The following is a 21,804-nucleotide window of genomic DNA, read 5'->3' as shown; positions in this document are numbered from 1 at the left end:
AATGTGTAATCAACCTGTTCAGACATGTTATGACAGTCTCAGGATATTGGGGGGAGGGGGGGGGGAGCGTTTTAAGACTGAGATACGGAAAGATTATCACTTAATGGATAGCAAACTGAGGGGAGGCAATGGCCTAGTGGTATTATCACTGGACTGTTAATCCAGATACCAAGATAATGTTCTGGGGACCCAGGTTTGAATCCTGCCACGGCAGATGATTGAATTTGAATTCAATAAATATCTGGAATTAAGACTCTAATGATGACCATGAATCCATTGTCGATTATTGGAAAAACCCATCTGGTTCAGTAATACCCGTTGTGGAAGGAAACTACCATACTTAGCTGGTCTGGCCTACACGTGACTCCAGACCCACTGCAGTGTGGTTGACTCTTAACTGCCCTCTGGGCAATTAGGGATGGGCAATAAATGCTGCCTAGCCAGCGACGTTTTCATCCCGTGAATGAATAAAGAAAAAAAAAACACGAAATTCTCTACTACAGTAGGATGTGGAGGCCGTGTCACTGATTATATTTGAGAAAGAGACGAGATAAATTTTTGGCTTTTAAAGACATAAGGGGCATGGGGACAAAAATAGGATTTTTTTTTATTCACTCATGAGATTTGGGTGTCAATGGCTGGGCCAGCATTTACTGTCCAATCCTAGATGCCCTTCTCTGCTTTCTTGAACTACTGCAGTATAACCATGGGTGTTGAGTAGACCCATAATGCCCCTTAGGGAGGGAATTCCAAGATGTTGATCCAGCAATACCAAAGGAACAGTAAAATATTTCCAAGTCAGGATGGTGACTGGCCTGGAGGGGAACTTGCAGGGGGTAGTGGTCCCACGTATCTGCTGCCCTTGTCCTTCGAGATGGAAGTGGTTGTGGGTATGGAAGGTGCTTTTTAAGGATCTTTGATGAATTTCTGGAGTGCATCTTGTGGATGGCTATTGAGCGTCGATGGTGTTGGAAGTGGATGCGGTGCCAATCAAGCAGGCTATTGTTTCCTGGATGGTGTCAAGCTTCTTGAGTGTTGTTGGAGCTGAACTCAAACAGGGATGGAGTCGCAGCTAGATCTCTCTGTACCTTTGTACATTTTTGCAATGGAGTGGTGGAGAAATTTGATGTGGCAGTTAACAGACAGTTCGGTACAAATCAATTTCCGATCAGAAGAAATGACCAGAGTTTCTCAGTCACAGGTTTCACAAAACATACACACAAGATTCTGACTGGATCACCAGGAAACCATTCAAGGACCAAATTACAGGTTTCTGACTGTATCCATCCCCACACTTACATAAAGCCAATGAACCAAAGACCTCTTTGGAAAACAGCAAGGCAGTAGGGGGAAATTGATAACCCTACAGGCAGGCAGGGCAGGTGAACGCTCTCCTAGCTCACTGTATGATTGTACAAGTATAGCTTTCTGAATCCTACACTCTTCCCATGGAAGCACTGAGTTTTTCAATTTGAAAAAAGCTCTTTCGAATTTTTTTTAACCATATTTATACTCATCCGTTCCACTGAATCCGGTTTGTGACGCTGCTGGTGGTGAGTTTGCTTTATGGCACAGGAAGTTCAAATGAAGCAAGATTCAACACCTCGGAGAGACTGAGTCAAGACAAGATTGCTCAAGAAGATATATCAAAAAGCTCATTAACAGAAACCTTAGGGACTGCTGCAATGTCAACATGTGCTGTCTTTTGGACGAGATGTTAAACTGAGGCCCATCTGACCTCCCTCAGGTGGATTCAGAGTGCGTCCTATGGCACCATTTCACAGACAAGTTGGGGGTGGGGGGGCATCGTTCTGGTGTCCAGGCCAATGTCTACTTCTCAACCAACATCACAAAAACAGACTGTTGGTTATCATCGCACTTTATTAATGGGATCTCACAGCATGCAAATTAGCAGCCATACATCTTTTGCAAAATGGTAACTACTTTTTGAAACACATTTGAACTCTGAAGCCCTTTGAAACATCCTGAGATCACGAAAGATGCTCTATTAATATATGTCCTCCTATACCTCAGAGAAAAATAGGAACAAACAGGATAAATGGCTGGAGTGGCTGGACACAATGAGATGGAATACTACAAGATAAAACAGGTTAGGAACAGAAGCAATCAAGCACTAGCCTACATATCTCGAACAGTGGAGAGAGAGAAAAGAAAAAGATGGCTACAGGAATTCTGATTAAGGCGCCTTTTCCTGTCATTTTAACATTGGGGAACAAGTTTGCTTTCTTTGTTTGGAATAATCTAACACAGTAAAACAGGAACATATTTGCTTCTTGCTCAATGCAAATTGAAATTTTTTGGAAGAACGGTGATTTCAAAACATAAGTTACACATAACTAAATAATGTGAAATAATTCCAACTTCCTATCAATGGCTTTGGCATAGATCATAAGAACTTGCCAAGGAACACAACAGTCCTAATAAGGAAATAATTTCACAGACTGGGCTCTTTAACTATTTTAATACTGGATGTTCTTTGCAATTTGGAAGCCACATGCACATTCAGTACATACCTCATTACCAGATCCCAGTACTGACAGACTCAAGATGCTAATGCTCAAAACTGCAAGGAATTATCTCCTTTGATTTTGATTCTGAAAACCCTTTTTTTTTACCCTTTCAGGAAACCACTTCCCGAAATGATGCCACAGTAATGCTGCACACACAAAAGTACATCAATCAGGTAAACCATTTGTTTATAACAATTGATCCAAGGCCAAAAACGAGTGGTCTGCTTTTAGATGTGGAACACTTACCGAACAATCCCAATTGTGCACACAGCTATGTTAACAACTGATTGAAAATAATCAGTCAACCCCATACTCTCATACTTGGGGACTATTCTCTGTGAAAAGGAATATGCTCAAAACTTGCACCTTTTTAACTCAGGAGTTTAGCAAGTTCCCCAATGCTTTCTCCATGGTATAGTTCTGGCCAATCTCAATGGACTTGCCAGCCAAGGAGCAGCATTTTCTCATGCACTATAAATTGTTGTGAAGGTCTGAAAGCTGGCGTTCCTACACTTGGCCGAATGAACCGTTTCAGCAGCATGTCTCCATTTCCAGTGTTAATCAGTTAAATGTTTCAGTGACGCTGATTGAAAATATCAGGAGAAAACGTGTTCGCAGTAGGAAAGCAGTAACTCACCGCACCAGCAATGCAGAATTCCAGGTTAATGCTCTGCAGACGTGGGTTCAAATCCTACCACGACTGATGACTAGATTCTAATTCAATAGAATTCTGGAATAAAAAGCTCATCTAACAGTAACCAATACTGTCACAAAGTCAGAAGTCACAACAGCAGGTTGTGTCAAACAGGCTTATTTGAAATTAGAGACAACAAGGTGCAGGGCTGGATGAACACAGCAGGTTAAGCAGCATCATAGCAGAGAGGCTGACGTTTCGGGCCTAGACCCTTCATCAGAAAAGGGGGAGGGGAAGGGGGTTCTGAAATAAATAGGGAGAGAGTGCAAGGCGGATAGAAGATGGATAGAAGAGAGGATAGGTGGAGAGGAAACAGACAGGTCGAAGAGGCGGGGATGGGGCCAGTAAAGGTGAGTGTAGGTGGGGAGTTAGGGAGGGGATAGGTCAGTCCAGGGAGGACGGACAGGTCAAGGGGGCGGGATGAGGTTAGTCGGTAGGAGATGGAGGTGCGGCTTGAGGTGGGAGGAGGGGATAGGTGGGAGGAAGAACAGGTTAGGGAGGCAGGGACGAGCTGGACTGGTTTTGGGATGCGGTAGGGGGAGGGGAGATTTTGAAACTTGTGAAATCCACATTGATATCATTGGGCTGCAGGGTTCCCAAGCGGAATATGAGTTGCTGTTCCTGCAACCTTCGGGTGGCACCTGTTTGTTTCCTCTCCACCTATCCTCTCCTCTATCCATCTTCTATCCGCCTCCCCCTCTCTCCCTATTTATTTCAGAACCCCCTTCCCCTCCCCCTTTTCTGATGCAGGGTCTGGGCCCGAAACGTCAGCCTTCCTGCTCCTATGATGCTGCTTGGCCTGCTGTGTTCATCCAGCCCTGCACCTTGTTGTCTCGGATTCACCAGCATCTGCAGTTCCTACTATCTCTTATTTGAAATTACAAGCTTTCGGAGCACTTCTCCGTCGTCAGGTGAAGTGGAGGGAAGTGCACAGGCACAGAATTTATATGCAGAGAGAGAATGGCAAGATAATGAAGAGTGTCAACAGATAAGTACAAATAGTGAGAGTGGAGTGTCACAGGCTGAATACCAACTCTTGGCAGGGGATCAAAAGTGTCAGCGTTGTCATTAAAGTATTGACAGCTGGATAGCAAGAGAGGGGATGACCTATGATCTGATTAATTAAAGCAGAGAGAAAATTACAAAAAAAAAAAGATGGTGCCAAAGCTAAAGCAAATGGCTGGAATAAGATGATAGGTATAAGAGTCACATGGCAACCCAATCCAACACCAGCACCTCCACATCATGATTGTCATTAAACCCCATCTGGGTCACTCATGTCCTTTAGGGAAGCAAATCTGCCATCCTCATCTGGTCTGGCCGACACGTGACTCCAGACCCACAGCAATGTAGTTGACTCTTAATTATGCTCTGAGTAATTAAGGATGGGCATAAACACTGGCCTAGCTAATTATAGCATCCATGAAAGAAAAGAAAACATGAGGAGAATTCTTTGCTTTTCGCTAAACAACTATTTCTGTGAAGCAGAGAGGTTGGAGCCTCCAAGTGAGAGGAAAAGTTCCCAGATCCATCTGAATATTCTGGAACTCTACGGTCTGCAAAATACGCTGCAAGAGTTATTAGAATCTCATTGTTTTTAAATATTCACATGACTTTAACTAAATTTACAATGCTTGTGCTTTGAATACAAGCATTGGCAGTATTAGATTTACAGATACACTGTCCAATCTCGCCAAACACAATTTTCACTGTTATAAATCACAGCTGAACATGTACACAAACATAGATGGGGCAGTTCCTAATTTACACTGGTGACAACATTTTGAAACCCGTGAAGTGCTTGGGGACATTGAGAAAAGGTTTGCGAGATGCATCATTTGGATGGAAGCCTTTCTTAATTTAAAACTAAGCAAAAAAGTGAGACAGATTGAGCAGTTATCATTTTTTTAATCTGTGTATTTATGGGAAGGATTCAGAAAAATTCACATGGTTATGCTATCCTGTAATCAGTCGGACAGCTTGAAGCTCTGTTCGGTGCCATGTGACCAAGCATCCACACAACCTTCAGAGGTTAAGGATGATAAAAACAGCACTAAGTGGCTCCAGCTGTCTCAGGATCACAGCACAGAGCCAGCCTTCTCCCAGCTGCCGCTATAGGGGCACACAGTAGCAGCAACGCTTTCAGACATCTCACCTGCAGTAGGGCTCTGCTGAGAAACTTCACAGGGGGGTGGGGAAGGAGACAGCAAATTCAAACCAAATTCCTCCACCACCAACCGCTCGCCTCCCCCCCCTCCCCCACCCCTGATAACCCCAGCTCTTCAAAATAAGAGGTGCAGCTGCACTGGACTTTAAACTCCAGGATCATGGTCAGAAAACGGACCACACGCACAGACACACCTGGCCAAAATCACTAAATTAAACCACTCCCTCGACATCCCCAATTATTGTCTCGGAAGTGAAAGAGCAGGTTCAAGTGTCTTTCTGAATCAGAGACAGAGCGCAAAGTCACGCTCACAAATGCATTGGCTTAGTGCAGGTCCGTTTTCCAGATGGGAAATGGGAATCCGTACAATTTTTCAGTCCGCATGTCACATGGGAGGTGGTGGCAAGTAGTTAGTAATGTAACTGGGCGAGTAATCCAGAAACCCGGGGCAATGCTCTGGGGACACGGGTTCAGTGCCACCTTGGTGCATGGTGAAAATGGACATTCAGGAAGAACGTGTCAAGAGGAAGTGACGTTATAGAAGCTAATAACAGCAGGGCGTTAGGAACTGGACCCTGGAGCTGTATCTGGGAGTTCCGAAGGCTTGCACTGCCCTCCTGGTGCCAGGGTGAGGATTAGGGTCATGGAGTCAGAAGGAAGGGAGGATCAAACCGTTAAAGAAACACAGACAGCCAGAGTAGGCCATTCTTCCATAGGAGGCTGCACTGCCATTCAATAGGATCCTGGTTGATGCTCTAATTTAATTCAATAGCTAAACTCATGGCTACCATGAACCCACTAAGTTATAATAACCAGAGGGCCACTCAATTAGCTCTGTGAACTCCATCCACACTGATTTGAATCTGTAATCCTTAAAAACTCCTTCAACGAAAAGCAATCAAACTCAGTTTTGAAATTTTCGATTGATCCCCAGTGTCAACATTTCTCAGAGAGAGAGAACTCCAGATTTTCACAACCTTACGCGCAAAGAATTGCTTCAATTACAGTACAACAGATCCATTTCCACTGCACCGTAAACTTGGGAAACATCCCAATAGTACTGCACAGATTAAAGAAAAGTGAATTAAAGGAGGTGACTTGCAGACAGGTGACCAAAACTTTTGCTAAAAGAATTGATGTAATTCCAGAGTTTAAGTCCTAGGCAACTGAAGCCACTGATCTGAATAACAGGGGCCGAGATCGAAGCCAAAAATGGAAGCCAACAGGTCTGGAGGAGACTACGACCATTAGAACACCGAATTCCAATTGGAGCTGGCCATGAATTACATGCAAGTTGCTTTCTTTAGCTGAGGCCTGCTATCCTTACCAGTCATAGGGGCCTACCAGGCAAGATTCAGGGTCGATTCAACACTTCCAATAATCTCATCTACCTCAAGCAGAAGTGATCCTGAAGTTTACAGTTTCATTCATCAGTGAGTCAATGAAACTACTCAAATAAAAGCCTTGTCCTACTGCCCACCTCAAAAAATACAAGCAGAATAGATAGAAGACTACTCTGGGATCAATGTGTCAAAATTTTGAGGCATATTTGTGTTAAACATTATACATTCTAACCAAGTGCAGTAATTGTAGTGATAAATCAACATCAAAACATACAGAATCGTAATGCACGCTGCAATCAGAATCAACTCTCTCAGACTCTTGGTAGGAGTTTTCCAATTCATCACAGAGTAGGAGCACAGCATGGAGACAAAGCAAGGAGGAAATGAATGGAAACCAGGGCTAACACAGCTGCTTGGTCCAGGTGGGAATTCCAGTGAGAGGGGCTGCTTTATGTAACCTTTTACAGTCCCCAGGAGTTGGTGTTTTTTTTGTTTTCGTTGTTGAATGTTGTTTTGTCTCCAAGCCAGGAAGCTTGCTGTTACTTTAGCTGTGCAAATTAGTGACTAATTGACAAATGAATCAAATGGCACTGCATGGATGGTGGCATACCAAGACTAAAAAATGTGGGAATCCATGCAATGCAGTGCAGTGCAGTCCTAGACAAGCAGATCTGTGATAAACGCTTGCAGCTTGAGCAACTTCAGGGCAGAGTGCCTGAGCTACAGCGTCAGTTGGGGAGGGTGGTTCAGTTCTTCAGACAGTTTGTTCCAGGAGGCAGTCACAGCTAAGAAACAGGTTAAACTTTAGCCTTAGTCAATGCTGAGGAACAGGAGAATGTGACAGACCGTCAGGCAGGCAGGAATGGGAAAGCAGGATGTAGCAGTGAACGAGCTGCAGCCCCTGACTCTGACTAACAGGGTGCTTGTTACTGTGCGAGTAAGGAAATGGACTGTCAGATGGACGCGCAGAGTATCCTTGGTGCAGGATGGTATTCAAGCAGAGAGTGTGAAGAGGAATGTGATGTGATATGAGACAATATAAGCATGAGGGGCTAGACCTTGCAGCAGTGTCTGGGAACTCCAAAGATTTGCTCTGCCCTCCTGGTGCCAGGCTGAGGGGTCGGGTTGTGCAGTGAGAAGGGAGGATCAAACTGTCAGAAAAACACAAAGTCAGTGTTAGGAGGTAGCCATTTGGCCCTTCAAGCCTGTTCCACCATTCAGTCTGATCATGGCTGATCCTCTATCTCAGTACCATATTCCCACCTTCTCCCCATACCTTAGCTCCATGGAAGATACAACGATATGATGAGGAGCATTCTCTGCTAAAAGTATTTGAAGAGTCAGCACCCAAATGAAAATGCAGAATATTAAAGATAATTACATGTGGATTGTTTACTGAGCCACATGCCACATGGCAAAGGGTCAGGAAAACTAGAGAGTGAAGCAGATCTGATCTGAATAACAGGCAAAGTCATCATGGTCCTACCAGATCATCGGGCTGCTCTCTCATTAGAGAAAGATGGCTGGTGATGGTTTAACCAGTGGGTCACCAAAGCTCCGGCAAGGGGAAAGAGGTTGAGGAGAGTAACCTCAGCTGGTGCAGGAATTGAATCCACTTTGTTAGCATCACTGCATCACAAACCAGCCATCCAGCCAATGGAGCTGACCTCAGCTGGGAGCACAGAAATGGCATCTCAGTCTCAGAGCAAAGAGTCAACAATTTAAGATTGAGATGAGGAGACATACCTTCACTCAGAGGTAACAAGGCGTGGAGCTGGAGGTACACAGCAGGCCAAGCAGCATCAGAGGAGGGTCCAGACCCGAAAAGTCAGCCTTCCTGCTCCTCTGATGCTGCTTGGCCTGCTGTGTTCATCCAGCTCTACACCTTGTTATCTCGGATTCTCCAGCATCTGCAGTTCCTACTATCTCTGTGCGAGTTATAACCTTCACTCAGAGGGCTGTGAATCTTTAGAATTTTCTGCCCTACAGAACTGCAGATGCTCAAATGTTCAGTTATTCAACAAAGAATTCCTATAAATTTTTGGGTACGAGGGAAATGAGAATTTTGGGAGAGTGGAGTTGAGGCAACAGATCAGTCACGATTTTATTAGGATTGAAGAGATAAATGTATGTTAACTTTCCAGTGACATTTGTCATTTCAATTATCCAACACTGCATTCAGAAAAGAAACTGCTCCTGTAAATCTATGGCACGGGTAATATAACTCTTTCCCACCATCAGCCTGACTGTTAGTGGGAAGATGTTACACAAAATTTTTCAGTCACTTTTATTAAATGAGGTTACCAATATTTAGAATCCAAATTTAAAAGCAGGGGCAGAATGTATGAGTCCAAAATGGGGACTGTTTAGATCCACATGGCCCAATTGTTCCTCAGTCTGCAGCCTGACCATAACCAGAAAACCACACTTGGTCCCAGAATTAGATCTTGACTTTGTGAGATACTATTAAATAGCCAGCGGCTCAGTTAACAGCTCATTATTAATACATTTGAAGTCAGTTGAGAGAAATGTAAAACCAGCTGCTGATTCAATTCTCACCCCTTCAGATCCCTATCTCACATAGACAAGCTCCGTGACAGCTCTGCAGGAGTTGCTCAGGGTAGTGTCCTAGGCCCAACCATCTTCAGCTGCTTAATCAATGACCTTCCCTCCATCATAAGGTCAGAAGTGGGGATGTTCACCGATGATTGCACAATGTTCAGCACCATTCACAACTCCTCAGATACTGAAGCAGTTGGTGTTCAATGCAATAAGATCTGGACAATATCCAGACTTGGGCTAACAAGTGGCAAGTAACATTCGCGCTACACAAATGCCAAGCAACAGAGAATCTAACTATCATTCTTTCACATTTTATGACAGTACCATCATTGAAACCCCTGCTATCAACATCCTAGCAGTTACCATTGACCAGAAACTCAACTCAACTGGTCAAACAAATATAGTGGTTACAACAGCAAGTAAAAGGCTAGGAATCTTTCAGTGAGTAATTCATCTCCTGACTCCCCAAAGCCTGTCCACCATCTACAAGGCATATGTGAGGAGTGTGATGGAATACTCCCCACTTGCCTGGATGGGGGCAGCCCCAACAACACTCAAGAAGCTCGACACCATCCAGGACAAAGCAGCCGCTTGATTGGCACTACATGCACAAACATCCCACTCCCTCCACCACCGACACTCAGTACAGAATGCTGCTACTGTACACTGAAACAACTCATTGAAACATAGATACATAGAAAATAGGGGCAGCAGTGAACTGCCTCTACCATTCTTGGCTGATCTCTCAACACCACACTCCCACTTTCTCCCCATAGTGTTTGATGTATCGAAAAATCTAAAAATGTATCCCTCTCTTTGTTGAATGTTCATCAAGTTGGCCTCCACAGCCTTCTGTGGTAAAGAACTCTACAGGTTCCTACCTTCCAAGTGAAGGAATCTTTCATCCCAGTCCTAATTCGTCAATACATGCAGATCTAGCCAGGAACACCCATAAACACACAAGTGAACCAAGAAAAAACATCAACCCCATATCCTGAGGCTCTGTCCCTTGATTCTAGACTCCCCATGCAGGGAAAACATCTTCCCTGCAACTAGTCTGTCAACCTTTTAGAATTTCCTAAGTTCCTCAGACAGCACTTTCTAAACCCATGTCCACTTCCATCTAGAAGGATAAGGGCAGCAGATACATGAGAACGCCACCCCTGCAAATTCCCCAAGCCCCTCACCTTCCTGACTTGGAAATATATTGCCATTCCTTCAGTGTCACTGGGTCAAAATCCTGGAATCCCCTCCAAGGGCATTGTGGGTCAACCTACAGCAGGTGGACTGCAGTGGTTCAAGAAGGCAGCTCACCACCACCTTCTCAAGGGATGTGCAAAGACATTCCGATAACCTGAATAAATTGTTAACAATGTCAAAATAACGCCCTCACTTGTGAAAGGTGGTGAAGGAATGCACGCGAGTTGTGTCAGCACATCCTCCATACACTTACTCAGCTCATGCTAGTCAATACATACAATGTCCATAAAAATGGTCCACTGTCGACTGACACTACTTTCTCTCAGTATATCTTCAATTTGTGCTCAACTATATTCCCTTGTCAATTAGTGGATCCTTTATTCCTGAGCCAAATGATTAAAACAGGCTTTTGCTAAAATCCTCCAACAGCATCCTTTGGGAAAATCTCTTGCTTGGCTTCACAGAACCTTTAAAGCAGCAGATCCTGCTCTAACTGAACAATCATCTTATCCCAGAAGCGACAGTTCTGGTGAACAAACACAATATTACACAAATTGCATCCAGGCCACAGCGGGTCACACTGGCATCTCAGCAACGTTTAGTTAAGCAAATATGGCGCTTTTTCAACAACACAACAGAATAACCAACTCGCTAACATCACATCACTCCTCAGGTTACCTTTTATTGCTAAGGGCGGTGACTCTGCAAATAGTTTAAGGAGAGGGTGGTGACTGTAAACCATATTATCAGCACAGGAGACTGCTTCGGTTGCACTGTTTCTGTATCTGGTGATTACATTTCTGCTAGACGCCACATTAATCCAGACACACTTCAAAGGTGAAAAGCATCAAGTTCCTTGCAGTACCAGCAGGTCCCAGTGCTCTTCCATTCCAAATCCCTCCCACAGTAACAAGGCAGAGCTCCCAGGGAAACCTGGCACTTTATACTCACTTCAGAAGAGAATGGGGGTGGATGAAACGTAGAGGGTGGGACAGGAGGGCAGAGTGGAGAGGAGCACAGCAGGAGAGCTTTAGGGAGAGAATTCCAAAGCTGAGGACTGTGGCTGAAGTGCAGAATAAAAATTTAAACAACTTCCTTCAGTGCATGTCACAACATCAGAAGAACTGGCACTTTATGTCCAAGGTTGTAACAGATATAGTTGCTTAACGATCCAATAACTCAATCCAAAGAAACATAAGGCAGTAAAAAGATTCTCAGTATTTCCGCGTTAACATGCCGTCCTAACACAGGGAATGATGTGACAGCAGTTTCGATGATAGTGTAACTGAGGATGCTGGAAATCTGAGATAAAACCTAATTTCTGGAGAAACTCAGCAGGCCTGACAGCATCTTTGGAGAGAACAGAGTGCTAATGTCTCAGGTACACTCTCTGGAGGGTCATCAGACTCAAAACATCAACTCTGCTTTTCTCTCCACACAAGCTGCTAGACTTGCAGAGTCTATCCAGCCAATTCTGCTTTTTCCATAACAGTGGTGGTGGATGGGGGAGGGGGGGTGTTGGGGAAGTGGGGGCTCGGTTATTTCAATTGGCTGGACAACCATTTGGGATGGAGAGTGAAGCCAAGAGCATGGGTTCAATTCCTGCACCAGCTGAGGTTACCATGAAGGACTCTCCTTCTCAACCTCTCCCTTTGCCCGAGGCATGGCGACCCTCAGATTAAACCACAACCAGTTGTGTCAACCAGTTGACAGGATGGGGTAATGGTGACTTTTACATCAAGCTGCACGCAGAAATAGTAACCTTTGACCCTTTGGGAGAGGGACTGGAGCTGACAGAATCAATCACACTCCAGTATGAATAACAGTTTGGGGGGTGGGGGGGGGGAAGAGGTGATAGCCCAGTGGTATTATCACTGGACTGTTAATCCAGAGACACAGATAACATTCTGGGAACCTGGGTTCGAATCCCTCCACGGCAGATGGTGGAATTTGAATCAATAGAACATCTGTAATTAATAATCTATTGATGACCATGAATCTATTGTCCATTGTCAGGAAAATCCCATCTGGGTCACCAATATCCTTTAGGGAAGGAAACTGCCATCTTTACCTGGTCTGGCCTATATGTGACTCCAGACTCTCACCCTCTGGGCAATTAGGGATGGGCAACAAAAACTGACCTAGCCAGTGACACCCGCATCCCGGGAATGAATTATAAAAACAGTGCAACTATTTCATCAGGGAGAGACTAAGGAGGAGTTTCAAAAAATTATAGGTTGAATGTGTTCCTTGGATGGCAACTCTAGAACCAAGGGACAGTCCCAGGAAACAGGGCTGGCCATTTAAGACTGAGATGAGGAGGGATTTTTTTTCTCCCACTCGGAAGATACTGAACTTTTAGAATTCTCTACCCGAGAAGGTTCTGGAAGCTCGATCATTGAGGGGTTCAAGGCAGGGATAGCTTTCTGGAGACAAATGAAGGAGGAATATTGGAAAATGGTCAGAGGGACAAACTGTTGCAGAGATTTATGACCAGCCATGATCTGTCTGAAGGTAGAGCTGGTCAAAGGGCTGAATGGCCTTCTGCTCTCATTTCCATGTTCTATGGACTAGGTACAGTTTTGGCCTCCTTACCCAAGGAAGAATGAACTTGCCATCAAAGGAGTACAACCAGGTTTTATGAGACAAATTCCTGGACTGACGAGATTGCCCCAGTGGAGATTAATCGAGTCCACGCCTATATTTCTTGCAGTTTAGAAGAATAAGATGTGATCTTATTGAAACATATCAGACTCAAGATATTTGCGGCAAAAAAGGAGACCATTTGACCCATCTTGTCAATGCTGGTCAACAAAGATTTGACCACAGTAATCCCATTTTCCAGTTCTTGGCCCTTAGCCCTGGAGGCTGTGGCAAGGCAACTAAACATCTGCTGAAATGTTACAAGAGTTTCTGACTCAATCACCTTTTCACGCAGTGCGTTCCATATTCCCACCACCCTCTAGGTGAACAAAATTGTCAGCTCTTCTTAGTCTCCATCTCTTATCCTCAGTCAATGCCCCCTGGTTACTGATCCCTTTCCTAATGAAGAGAAGGGCCTTACTATCACCCTGTCCATGCCCCTTGTAATCTCTCACATCTCTCAGGTCTGCCTTCAACCTTCACTGCTCCAAGGGAAACAACCCCAGCCTATCTGCTATTTCCTCACACCCTCAGACCCTTCAGCCCATGCTACATCCTGGTAAACTTCCTTTGAACCCCCTCCAGAGCAAACACACCCTTTCTATAATGTGGTGACCAGAACTGCACACAGTACTCCAGCTGTTGATGAACTAATGTTATGTACAGCACCATCATAAACTCCTCGCTATTATATTCTATGACTCATCCAATCAAGACAAGTATCCTGTTTTCCTTCTTAACCACCTTATCTACCTGCCCTATGAGCTTCAGGGATCTGTTGATATGCAACACCAAGGTCCTTTTCATCTGCAGTACTTCCTAGTGTTGTACCAGTCACACTATAATCCTTCATCTGAAGGAGGGACCCAACACGAAACGTCAGCTTTTCTGCTCCTCTGATGCTGCCTGGCCTGCTGTGTTCCTCCAGCTCCACACGGTGTTATCCCACATTGTGATCCTTTGCCTTGTTAGCTCTCTCAAGTGCATTGCCTCTCACTTTTGTCTTGGATCCCACGGGCTCTTACTTTCTTGACCAGTTTACCAGAAGGGATCTTATAAAAAGTTTTGCTGAATTCCATGTAGTCACTTCATCTGACAAAGGAGCAGCACTTAGAAAGCTAGTGATTTCAAATAAACCTTTTGGACTAGAACCTGGTGTCGTGTGACTTCTGACTGAATTCCATATAGACCACATTAAGTACATTACCCTCATCCACACGCCTGTTACCTCTTCAGAATAGTTGTTCAAATTCTTGAAACACTACCTTCCCTTACCAAGTCCATGCTGAATTTCCATGATTAATGTGTTTTCCTCCAACTTCTGACATAGTCTATCCCTCAGAATTCTAATAACTTACCCACCACCAAGGTTAGAATGATTGGTCTGTAATTTGCTGGTCTATTCTTATCTCCCTTTTTTGAATTATGAGATGATGTGAGCAGTTTCCAGTCCACTGGCACATCTATGGCCAGAGTGGATCTCAAAATTATTGCCTGGTTCCCTTGTATCTTCTCTGTTGAATCCCTCAACAGCCTGGGATACATCACATCTGGGCCTATGGGTTTATCCCACTCGTATCTCCTCGCTCTCTCCATGTTCATTTCTTCTAATCTCTCTCAGTCCTCCTTCCTCATTACTATCCCTGTGTCCACTCTGAAGACTCCAACACAGTATTCATTGAGGGCTGTGCCCACATCTTCCAGGTCCATACAGAGTATGGTCCATTAGGGACCACAGAGAATCTCTCTCTCATCATTGTCTTACTCTTTATATATTTAAAATACCCCTTTGGGTTTTTCTTGATTCTATCCATGGATGCTTTCTCCTGCCCTCTTTCCTTTCTAGTATTTCCCCTACACTTTTATACTCCTCTTGGGACTCTGCTGCACTGAGCCCTCCGTATCTGCCAGAAGCTTTTCTTTAATTATTCCTAACTTTTATGCCCCTTGGCACCTGGGTTCTGCGCTTTTGGTCTCACCCTTTGCCCTGTACTCTTGGTATTTCCTCCTGGAATGCCTCTCCCTGCTCTGACACAGTTTTATCCGCAAGTAGCTGCTCCCAGTCTACTTCAGTCAAATCATTTTATCTTAGTCACATTAGCCTTTCCCCAGTTTAGACAGTTGGTTCCCACTCCATCGTCACCCTTTCCTATAAGGATCCAAAATGGGACAGAGTTATTGCCACTATCTCCAGAAGGCACCTCTCCTGATATGCTTTCGAGCTGCCCGTGCTCATTTCTGAATGTTAGATTCATAACTGCCCCTTCCCTTATCGGGCTTTCTGATTAAAAGCTCTCCTGGATGCAATTTAAGAACATTGTTTCCTCCTTAACTTACACACCAAAAGTATCCCAGTTAATATTTGGGTAGCTAAATGCACAGGCTTCTACTGTTTTATTATTGTCTGAAATTTGATTCCATATTTAGGGAATGTGGTTGACTCTTGACTGCCCTCTGGGCAATTAGAGATGGGCAATAAATGCTGGCCTGGCCAGTGATGCCCACATCCTGTAAGTGAATTTAAAAAGATATTTGATCACCTGGATCTCCCTGACTGTTTGGGAATCTGTCACCCACAGCGTGTTTGCCCCTTTTGTGTTTCTGATTTCTATTTGTACATGTTTCAAAGTTATCTTCTCTCCTTGCTGCTATAATATTTCAGGCCCCATTCTTTCATTCCTCTCTATCGCATCTGAATACTCCATAACCAGGACTGACAAACGACTAGTCCTGCCCAGTTTTCAATTGATCATAGCTATGATACCATAGTCCCACATGACTATCCAGGCCCTCAGCTCGTCTGATTTATTCTTCGGGCTCCCTGCATTAAAATATATTGCATTTAACCTTGCTGACCTCACCTCTCCCATGTTCACCTCCTCCCAGACTCACGACCGATGGTGAGAAAGCTCAACAGGATGGATGCTGGAGAAATCTTGAACATTGGGTCACACAGTCTCAAGATAAAACCATTCGGGACTGTGATAAGGAGAAATACCTTCACTCAATGCTGCGAAACTTTGGAATTTCTGCCTCAGAGAGCTGGTCATGTCCAGTCCTCGAGCTTATTCAAGGCAAATCTCTATGCACGTTCAGAAACTAAGCAAATTGAGAGATATGTGAATAATGCAGGAAAGTGGAGGTGAGATCAGTCATGATCTTTTGAATAGCATGAGCACGCTTGATGGGCCAAATGGCCTACTCTTGCTTCTAAAATCTTATTCTTTATCCAAGCATAGGAAATGGACTTTCCTGCTAAGGTCAGCATTCATCACCATCCCCAACTGCCCTTCAACTTAGTGTTTGTGAAAAGGGCAGTTAAGAGTTAATCAACTTGCTGTGGTTAGATGGAGGCCAGATCAAGCCAAGGACAGCAGATATACTTCCCCAAAGGGCATTGGTGAACCAATATTGCTTGGAAGCAGAACAACATCAGATGATAGAAATAAACACTTTGATGAGGTGACGAAAGTAACAAACAGGGGAGCATTAAGCCCACTAATATCACCTTAAGATAAAGATTCCATGGAATGGTTTCAGCGGGGACTGGATGGGAGGGTCTTCCATTTTCCTGCCAATACTTATCCTCAAATAATCCCACAAGAACAGATTATCTGCTCACCACTGCATTTTTTTTTGTTTTTAAGGAGTTTGCTCAGCACAACATGACTATTTCTTTGTCCAGTTCATGTGTCACCTGTTTTATTGTCACCTCACAGCAGACTGTCCAGGGGCAGGGAAATGGTGGTAAGGAGACATTGTTGGTCAGAAGAGGAGGAGAAAGCGAATGAAGAATCACAGTTCCTCCTCGGGATGACTGAGTGTCTGTAGCCCCCAGCTGTACGGTCTCACAATACCCTGACTGTGCGCAGACAATGCACAACTCCCAGACAAAAGAGCCAGAAGGGCTACACACTTACACAGATCACCATGCACTTGAAATGAAATGTAATGGTTGGTGCCAGTCCCATCACTATCACAGTTCAAAATGTAGACCCCTCTCAGGGTGAGCCAGGGCAGTTAATTGAGAGCAGATAATGTTCACTGGAGTTTGTGCTTAAGAGCTGGAGTTTTCCAGGGGCTGGAGTGCATTATCTCCCCATCCAGGTGAATTTTAAGAAGAAAGGCCCCCACTGGGCAGTGCCTCATTTGTTCATTAGTGAATGGGGTGAGTTGGTGGTGGGTTTAAAGAGCTAGGATCCCACCCCAATGAGTCAACGAATTGGCTTCTGGAAATGTAAAGAATCAAGAGGGGAAAGGTACAACCTGATGCTTACACCGAACTATGCACTAACAATAAAACAGTTGTAAATCTCTGCTCTTGCCTGACTCAGCACACAGATATCTGCCTATCAAACAATTTGAACATCGACAATTTGTTGCTCCCAGAACTCAGTTAATGCAGCTTTGTATAGGGTGCTCAGAAATACACAATGCCAGATAAGAACTACCACCATACAATCCCTTTAAAACCTGGATGTGAGAAACTGCTGGCTTTAATCACTCATTCTGTGTCAAAACTGAAATTAAAATTTGCAGGTACCTGGACAGGGGGAACTTGAATCAGAGACTGGGGTACAAGTTACTGAGTGCTGGGAGACTTCCGAAGATACGGGTAAGCAAGGACCAGGATTATCCGATTTGCTGAATTCAAATTCCTCTGTTTGATTTTACATGCTAACCTGCCTCTGGTCAAATCCGGAAGTTTGGAATCCTACATGTAAATCTCCAAGAGGAGTTTTAAACAGCCAGAGTTGAAATGTTAAAATTTGGCAGTTTTGTAGGGGAACACAGTTACTATTAGAAAGTTGCAGCAAAATGAAACCATCCTAAGAGTTTCAATAACAAGGAACACAAGAATTGCAAAAGGCAGTGAATGGGAGATTTCATTTCCGCATTCGAGGGCAGATAATGAATCAGGACACGCCCAAAATGTAAAGGCCAGTCGAACTACAAATTGAAACTGAGAACTTACAACAGAAGGCATTTGACAACAAAGTTAGCTTCTTCCCTCTCCTTCACACTGATGAAAATATTATGCTCAGAGAAAAATCCAAGTTATGAAAAAAAAAGGTCGAGCACAAATGAGGATTTGATTTTTTGCATTTCTCATTTCCCTCAATTGCTGAACATTCCTTTCAGCCAAAATACCAAAGTAGCAATTCTTCAAAAGACTTTAGATCCACTTGATTCAATACAACCTATTAGCTGCTGTTTAAAGAATGATTCATTCCTCTAAAGATGCTGGTCACATACAGAATGTGTTCTTTACACAGGGAAGACAGTGGCTTAGTGGTAATATCACTTGGTTAGTAACCCAGAACCCAAGGCTACATTTCTGTGAGACAGCTTTGAATCCTGCCAAGGGAGATGGTGAAATCTAAACTGAAAAATCCTGGAATAAAACTAGCCAAATGGTGAGCATGCAACCAATGTCGACTGTTGTAAAGACTTATCTGATTCACTGACGTCCATTAGGGAGAGTAATCTGCCATCCTTACCTGGTCTGAACGACATGGGACTTCAGAACCACAGTGACATGATGTGGCTCAGTGGGCCGAAGGGCCTGCTCCTGTGCTGTATTGTATTATATAACTCTTAACTGTCCCCTGGGCAATTAGAGATGGACACTAAGCGCTGGCCCAGTCAGCGACATCTTCGACCCACAAAGGAATCCTACCAGGATCTCGGAGTGTTTTCTGAGAGAGGCAGTGGCAATAGTGGTAATGTCACTCATAATCCAAAGGCCAGGACTAATGCTCTGGAGACGTGGGTTCAAATCCCACAACAGCTGATGGAGTTTAGGTCCAATTAATAAATCTGGAAGTGAAAGCAAGTCCCAGTGATGGTGATTCTGCATCTAACGTCAATTGTTATAAAAACCCATCAGGTTCACGAATGTCCTTTAAGGAAGGAAACTGCCATCCTTACCTGGTCTGGCCTACATGTGACGCCAGACCCAAAACAATGTTGTCAACACTTGGACCAAAGAAAGTCACTCAATTCAAATGCAATTAGAGAGGGGCAATAAGTGCCTTGTCAGCAGTGCTCACATCACAGCAAGGAACAACAGAAACGTTTCCACACGACAAAGCTGGATTTCATGTTTTGAACCTAATTCAGGGATCTTTAACAGCACAAATCAACCTCTTCAAAAGGGGATGTGACTGAACACCTGCAAAAGAAACATCTGCAGATGCAAGGCTACACTGCCATGACTTAAACCTACATAATCTGAGGGGTTGGCTGGCTGTCCTAATCATTAACCCCTGCAACGCTCATCCCTACAGTGCTAAGAGCAGCAGGGATCAGCTCTGATTGTGCTGTCATACAGTTTTAACGTCTTTAGCAAAAGAGGGGGAGCGGAGGAGGATTTTAGTTTTATACAATGAGTTGCAACGTGGAACATGCTGCCTGAAAGGGCAAGAGAAAACAACTTTGAAAAGGGAACTGGATAAACTATTGAAGGGAAGAATCCGCAGGGCTATGGGGGAATGAAACTTATTGAACAGTTTTCTTAAATTGCTAGCAACAATATAATGGATCAAATGGCCTCCCTTTGAGCTTTATGACTGAACTTCAACTGAACTAAAGACCATGAGGTCAAAGTAGAGAGAGGGAAATGGTTCATTTTGTTGGCAGGATCAAGAATGAGGTGGCACAGGTTTAAAGACTGGCAGAAGAAGCAACGGTGACATGTTTTATTAAAAACCACGGTACCTCAGACAGTGCAGCAGTCCTCAGTCGTGCAATGGGATTGTCAACAGGATCACACATTCAAATCTTTGCAATGAAATTCAGAATCCTCTTACACCCACTGAATCAAGACCGACACTGCTGTCTGACCTGCACTTCACAGGTAGGGTGCCAGGGTCTGGTTAACATTCAATCCAAGGGAGTGAATCTGTACTGGATGGGCATCTGGGCAAAGAACATTCACCAAGACAAAACTCCACTGAATTCTGAGGAGATTTTGCATTTGGTGAAAATTAGATTTTAGGAGCAGCAGATGATTGCAGAGTTCTCTTTACTGGCTCTGTACAATGGAATAAATCAACTGGGAACAATTGAACAGAATGAACTTGGAGAACAGCCCATTTGGAAGTGAGGCAGGGTAATCAAGTCTGTAGCAAGTTCAACAAATCATGTTTTTCTTTTGTTTAAAAATATATGCCCTACACAGAGTATCAGAGGCTCAGCTCCAAGTCTGTAGTTGCCAAATTCTGATGAAAACACAGGCCTTTCTTGTTTGACACTATACCTTTGAGAAAGTAACACAGCAATAGGAGGCCATTCAGTCCCTCAAGCCTGCCCGAATGTTCAATAAGATCATGGCAAAATTGGACATCAAGCCTATTGAACCATTTCATCTCTACATTCCTTGATTGTCTTTCCTAGCACAGTCACCCAGTAAAAATGCGCTGATCTCAGTTTGTCAGTTTGTAAATTCCAACATTTCCCCAGTGTCACCAGGCCATGCGATGGTGAAGCAGTGGTTTTTGAGGTTTTTTTTTGGGGGTGGGGGGAAGGCGGAGTTGAGAAATCAATTTTTCAATAGTCATAGAGCTCAGAAACAGACCCTTCGGTCCAACCAGTCCATGCAGACCATAACCTCAAACCGAACTAGTCTCACCTACCTGCTCCTGGCCCATATTCCTCCAAACCTTTCCTACTCATGTCTTATATCGGAGTGTCTTTTAAAGGTTATAACTGTGCTTGCATCTGGCCTAACATGGAAATAGCCAGTTAAGTGCCGAGCATCATTCACACCAACGCCAATATCTTGTTAAAGACAACCGAAATATCCCACCTTGATATTTAATGCCATTATTATCATCGAATTCCCAGCTACTAATATCCTGGAGGTAACCACTGACCAGAGACTGAACTGTACCTGTAACGCCCAGAAAATATTGGGTGCAGCTCCAACAACACTCAAGAAACTTGACACTATTCAGGAAATGCAGCACCACATCCACAACCATCCACTCCCTCCACCACCAACACTCAGTCACAGCAGTGTGTACTATCTACAAGATGCACTGCAGAAATTCACCAAAGATCCTCAAACAGCATCTTCCAAACCCACGACCACTTCCATCTAGAAGGACAAGGGCAGCAGATGCATGGGAACACCCAACCCCTGCAAATTCCCCTCCAAGCCACTCACCATCCTGACTTGGAAGTATATCCATCAGTGTCGCTGGGTCATAATCCTGGAATTTCCTCCCCAAGGGCATTGAGCTACATGCCAAACACTGTTCACCATCACATTCTCCGGAACTATGAGAGAAGGGAGTTGTGAAGTAGTAATGTCTCTGGGTGAGTAATCCAGAATCCCAGGCCAATGTTGTGGGGACAAAAATCCCACCACAGCAGCAGGTGGTGAAATTTGAATCCATTAAAAATCTGAAATAAAATGCTAGCCCAATATCAACCATGTGACCACTGCTGAATGCCCAAAAACCTATAGGGTGCACTAATGTCCTTTGGATGCAGAAACTGCCATTCCTACCTGGTCTGGCCTATACTGACTCAAGACGCACAGCAATGTGGTTGATTCTGAATTTAGAGATGACCCAGCTGGCAAAACCCACATCTCATGAATGAATGGGGTTAAAATTGTTTCAGAGATAGTAGGAACTGCAGATGCTGGAGAATCTG

General features: G+C 44.1%; 1 protein-coding gene across 1 annotated transcript in view; it reads right to left on the bottom strand.

Moving 5' to 3' along the window:
* Window positions 1-19,932, bottom strand: part of LOC109918686 (PRKC apoptosis WT1 regulator protein-like) — a 129,461-nt gene extending 109,529 nt beyond the window's left edge. Inside the window, exon 1 of the mRNA XM_048607675.1 lies at window positions 19,861-19,932. Coding sequence (XP_048463632.1) covers window positions 19,861-19,917 — 57 coding nt within the window. The 5' untranslated portion in view covers window positions 19,918-19,932. The remainder of the gene's footprint in view (window positions 1-19,860) is intronic.
* Between the last annotated feature and the right edge of the window lie 1,872 nt (window positions 19,933-21,804).

Source organism: Rhincodon typus, chromosome 18 (genome assembly GCF_021869965.1).
Source record: "Rhincodon typus isolate 14 chromosome 18, sRhiTyp1.1, whole genome shotgun sequence".
In the NCBI taxonomy this organism is placed as follows: Eukaryota; Metazoa; Chordata; class Chondrichthyes; order Orectolobiformes; family Rhincodontidae; genus Rhincodon; species Rhincodon typus.
The sequence above is the reverse complement of the archived record's forward strand: the minus strand, read 5'-3'. Positions and strand labels throughout refer to the sequence as shown.